We start from the raw sequence: 5314 nt of genomic DNA, 5'->3' as shown, positions 1-5314 counted from the left end.
AATTATGTATAACTATGAATTAGGAAATCATAAATTAAAATATCCAAGTTTATTGAAGCTTGTACTCTATACCTAAGTCTTAATTTATTTAGTAATAACTTAACATTTACAACATTCAATGCCATTGTCATCAAATATATGATCTATTATTTTTATTTTATGTCTCAACGACAAAAAAAATTACATTATGTAAATATTTTATAAGTGATATATATATATATATATATATATATATAAACATATTAAAATGATTAATTAAGTCCTTTAAATATACTAATATGTCATATTCAAATCTAAAAGTATTTTACAAATTTTCCTTTGAATTTGTACATTGATGTTTATTTTTTTTAGAATTTTCTATGTCTAATAGAAAAATAAAAATATGAATTTCGATATATATTTTTTTAAAAAATTTAAAATTATAGAAATTACCGATTATTTATTATAAAATATATTTTTGTATCAACGAGTTATGATTATTATCTGATTTTGGAATGGATGTAATATATTATAAATTATCTATATTATTTCATTAATATTAAATTATTAATAAATTCAGATTTCAATTTACAACAAAGAAAGGATTTTTTTTTGTTTTACATGTTTTTGAAGATGTATACAAAATGATTCATAATCATGAAAAAAATAGTGAAAATATTAATGTGATTTTTATAAAAATTAAGATACAAAATATGTCTTTCTAAAGATTTTTAGATTTTTAGTTTTTGTTATATATTTCTTAAATAAAATTTAATATAATACTTGATAAGTATGTATTAAAATATAATTATTTTTATTTATTCATTTTTATTTTAAAAAATTACATTGTATCATTAATTTTTAGTTTTAATTTTTGAAAAAATTAAAATCAAATGCAATATCCTCTTGTTTTAAGATAAGAGTTTATATTTGAACTAAAAAAATACTAAATTATACTAAGAAAATATATTTACATTTATAAAAAGATGAACATATACAGTTATGAAATATTTAACAGATATCTTTTCCTTTAATATAGGAATTTTAACAAGATAACTTAGGCAAAATAAATATGGACTTTATAATAAATAGGGAGAGTTAGGATGTACATGACCTAAAGTTATTACAGCAACAGAACAAAATAATGTGTAAAACTTCTCATTCAAAAAGTTTTAAAACTGTCATAGAATCATGTAATTGTAATATATCTCTCCAATAAACAAAAATAAAAATTTATTACAGTTCATGAAAATATTAAAAAATTAAAAATATAAAAAATATATATGTAAAAAATCATAGATCTTATTTATGTAAATTTTATATGTGTCTTATTTAAAAATTTATTTAGATGCAGTAAAATATAAAATTTTAAAGTATTTCAGTGAATTTTTGCTTACCTAATAAATATTGCATCAATTGCAAAAGCAAGAAATTACACAATAATATTTTTTGCCATAAGTCCTGGTATATCTAACTTAATTGTTTATAATAAAAAGTTAAAAAATCGTTAATATTTTGCTAATGAGAACCATTCTAAAAAAATCAAATTGAAAAAAGTATCATAATCAAACCAAGAAAAATTCTTTAAGGAAGCTTTAATATAATGTTTTGTGCAAAAGTGCAACTTTTTCATTTATGTAAATTATTGAGATTTGTCTTATACTACACAAAACAAGTTGAAAATATATTAAGAGTTATACAATTGTTTCTGGAATTATAATACCACCAAATAAACTAAAAATGTGTTTTGCTTTTATAAAGGTTGTACAAAGATTTCTTATTTTTATTAAACTTTCAAGTAGGATTTTTTTAATTAATAAGATTAGTGAACAAATATACAATAATTAATTAAGATTCCTTGCCACAAGTTGGTTATCTATGTTAGTAAGTATTTTTTAATATCATTCTATAAAAAATCATAGATTTATTATAATAAAAAATATTTTTAAAAATAGAAAATATTCTTTATTTAGTGCTTAGGACTTGTAACAACAATACAATCACTTAATAATTAATTGCGATATGAAAAAAAAAAAAAAAAAAAAAAAAAATGTATCAAACAAACAATCAAATCACTGTATACTTTATTTAAGTGCAAGAAATGTAGAAAATAGGGTAAATTAATAAGAACAGTAAATTCAGAACTGCACATATACTATATTCATCCTTGTGCTAGGTTCATCAAATATGATGGATATTTTGCAATGACAACTATTTTGGATATCACATATGACAACTAAAATTTAAACTGCCAAATTTTTCAATGTTATTTTACAATCATAGGTAGAATTTGCCTTCCTTTTGTAGTTAAAAGTTATTCTCAGTTCTTCATATACCAACCCATCCCTTCTGCTAACACCCACTATCAAATCAAAACACGCGCTTTTGAGGTTGAAACACACCACAGTTTGCACAAACTCACCATTAAAATCAACACTATGTTCATTAGTCTTTGAGCATCTCCAACGATTACTCATTCGATCACAACAGCGTCGACCATTAAAAAAATGTGTTGGCAAAGTATGAAGAATCTAAATTCCACTAGTGAATAAATTCAAAGCCCTTAAATGCAAGCTAGCAAGCATGTCAGGCTCTGAGCAGGTCCCATGGAGATCCAGCGCAGAAAGAAGATCAGATCGGAGGTTTTCGATATGCTTGTTTAGAACTGAATTTGGCATTAGGAACTGATCGGAAATAACCAACAATGTTGGGTGCATTCTCTCGAAGCACAGATAGCATGTGCAGAAAATGCCTGGTCAATGTGAGTCATTTCTCTGTGTTGGATGTGCATGGGCCACGAGTGAGTGCAGTCGTTTGTAGACTCAGCATGGGGGGTTTTCTAAGTCTGGTCCTTGATATTACGAAGCCTGGGTCCGAAGCGGCGCTCGACGGTGGTGGACTTGTCTCGATTCCTACAGCAGATTCTAGCATCTGTGGAAGCATCTCCTCCACCGACCTTGAAACAATTCTTGCCCAGTTTCCAAAAGCAGGGAATTGAAAATTGACACCAGTTTCTAATGAAAGTATTTGTGTGTTTGTTTTGATATTTTTTTCGTCCCGAGAATAAGAGTTGGGTGAGCTGTTGGAACGGCACGTGGATACTAGTTTCGCAGGCCTGTTGGAAATGTCCATATGGGTGCGGTATCACCTGGTATATGTTACAGAAATTAAGTCCCGCTGTTCTCCGAAAAGGCAACAGCGCTACAGTTGTCGTAGCCGACTCCAGCTCGCACCTTGTCGACAACGAGGAAGAGCAACCTGTGGAAGAAACAGGCAACTCAAGTTGAATAATTCCAGTCCATTCGGTGCACAGTGTAATTTTAGCAAGGTTTTGTGAATTATGATTTGTCCTTGTATTTGTTTGAAGTCAGCTCACACTAGTCGGATGGGTTTCCGGGAGGTTTGGTTGAATGCGCATTGCTGACATCCTCAATGCGCAAAACTAGCACTGACCATGCAGAAGATTCATCACGTTGGTCATTGACCTACACAAATCAACTCCCACAACTCAAGCGGAAAGGAGCGATGTGCAACCCCTCCACACCGATCCTCCCGACGTTTTTTTCATGTTGAGGCGACATCTGCCCACCGGTTGGGGTGGCAATGTCTCACAGGCGATGGCGTCACGGCCACTGGGTGTCTGAATTTAGTAACAGGTAACAGCTAGTCCCACAACAACACTGCAATCAAAACTTTAGCACAAGCTTCTCGTCTTGGCGGTCAGCGCTGATAATGCCGCAGATGTGCGTGTAGGCATCGTCAAGTAGACCCAGGAACTCTCTGGAATTGCAGCCATGGCAGTTGCACGAGGAAAAGGGTTAGCCACGCCCATGTTGGTCCTCAACATGTGCTTGTATCTGGTGGCCGCCATTTTGGCAGGCTGGGCATTGAACAGCAAGTTCGACGCGGGCATGGACTGCAATCTCTGCCGCTCTTCTCTTTTAAGTCCAGGATCCGGAAGGTCCATCGTCCACTTCAAGCTTCTCCAGAGACTTGGCTGCAATTCAAGCCCAACTCCGACACACCTCCACACCGATCGTCACTACCGGCCAGCCCTCGACCCAACCTGCGACTGCAGATGAGCCGATTGAATACCCTCCGTCGCAGGTCGGCATCGATAACCATTGTCTTCGATGGCTCCTCTTCGCATTCATTTTCGAATGGTAGCGAGGTAGGCAAGCCACATCCAGAGCTCAAAGTCCATTCGTTCCTCCTGCCATGCCATCTAGATATCGCAACTGTTGCAGTCGGTGACCGTTTCCATCACCATCAACGCCTGCATTTTTCGCCAGTTGTCGATGCTTTCTTCCGAAGCTGTTGCTCATCTGTGGGTCTTGCCCACGCAGCCTTCGTTGAGTAGATTTATGGCCGAGGTCCTCGCCCCAACAAACTGCCACCATCCTCGCAGCAGCTGCTCTTGTTGATGTTGCGTTGCGAGGTTTTGTCTCGAACATGTAAAGGCAGTTTGTTTGTTTCACTCTGTTTTCATTTATTTATAATTAGTTGTATTTTAAGATCCTCTTTTGTCTTCGGTCATCAGGGTGCTTCTAAAGCCCAGAAAGGCTTCACTTTGTCCATTCCATTGTCTTGTTTTGGCTTTGGAATAGAGAGTTCACATCGTTTTGTTACATTAAAATTGAATAGCATTTGAGTGTTCGGGGATGAAGTAGGAAGCATTTGTTGTGAGAGAGATGAAGTTTTATGGTTTTGGACGTATCAGTTTGAATATTTTGATGGTATAGTAACAAAAATTGTTTGTGAATTATCAGTGATGCATGCTTTGTTGTGATGACTGAATGTGTTACAGCAAAAACTGTTACTGATATTGGTTTCTTGTTTTTGTTGAAGAAGGTTTTAGCATTTTTCCGTAACTTTATTGTACATATGAAGGCAATCAAACCAATTTTTCAACAAACAGAACTCATTAAAACGGATTAGGCAACATTTTAAAGTTTGAAGTTCTTCATAAATTAAGTGTCTTTAACAAAATAAGGTTACTATTTTTTAAAATTGTACTGCTGAGCCACAACTGTTGACTAAATAAGAATTTGGCGAGAATTAAATGTCTTTGGAAACTTCAGTAATATTTCAGGTCAATGGAATCAATCAAACAAATATAAGGACAATAAATGAGATTCTGTAAGATTTTTGACAACGTTTTCAAAGTAAAATCACACATGATAAAATAATCTTTGTAATCTTGAGAAGTTTACCAATTTTTTGAAAATATGAACAAATATTTTAGATAAAACACTTTTTACTTTTTACTTTTTTTTTACATCATTATAAAACTTATAAAACAGTTAGTTAATTTTTTTCTAAAACATATTAATTG

At 32.5% G+C, this 5314-nt stretch overlaps 1 protein-coding gene across 1 annotated transcript; it reads left to right on the top strand.

Annotated features, from left to right (window-relative positions):
- The first annotated feature begins 2705 nt into the window (after positions 1-2705).
- LOC112280474 (uncharacterized) lies at positions 2706-4495 on the top strand. The gene is made up of 2 exons (XM_024516006.3): positions 2706-3635; positions 3733-4495. Exons 1-2 carry the CDS (start codon positions 3583-3585, stop codon positions 4337-4339), a joined length of 660 nt encoding a protein of 219 aa, XP_024371774.1. The 5' UTR covers positions 2706-3582; the 3' UTR covers positions 4340-4495.
- The last annotated feature ends 819 nt before the right edge of the window (positions 4496-5314 follow it).

The sequence above is a fragment of the Physcomitrium patens genome, chromosome 3 (assembly GCF_059467195.1).
Source record: "Physcomitrium patens ecotype Gransden chromosome 3, ASM5946719v1, whole genome shotgun sequence".
NCBI lineage: Eukaryota > Viridiplantae > Streptophyta > Bryopsida > Funariales > Funariaceae > Physcomitrium > Physcomitrium patens.
The sequence above is the reverse complement of the archived record's forward strand: the minus strand, read 5'-3'. Positions and strand labels throughout refer to the sequence as shown.

What these genes read in the sequence shown, in the direction of transcription:
- LOC112280474 (XM_024516006.3), top strand. Translation starts at nt 3,583, where the DNA reads ATGTCTCACAGGCGATGGCGTCACGGCCACTGGGTGTCTGAATTTAGT. An exon ending in GTGTCTGAATTTAGTAACAG is followed by an intron (nt 3,636 to 3,732) that starts GTAACAGCTAGT and finishes ATGTGCGTGTAG; the next exon opens with GCATCGTCAAGTAGACCCAG.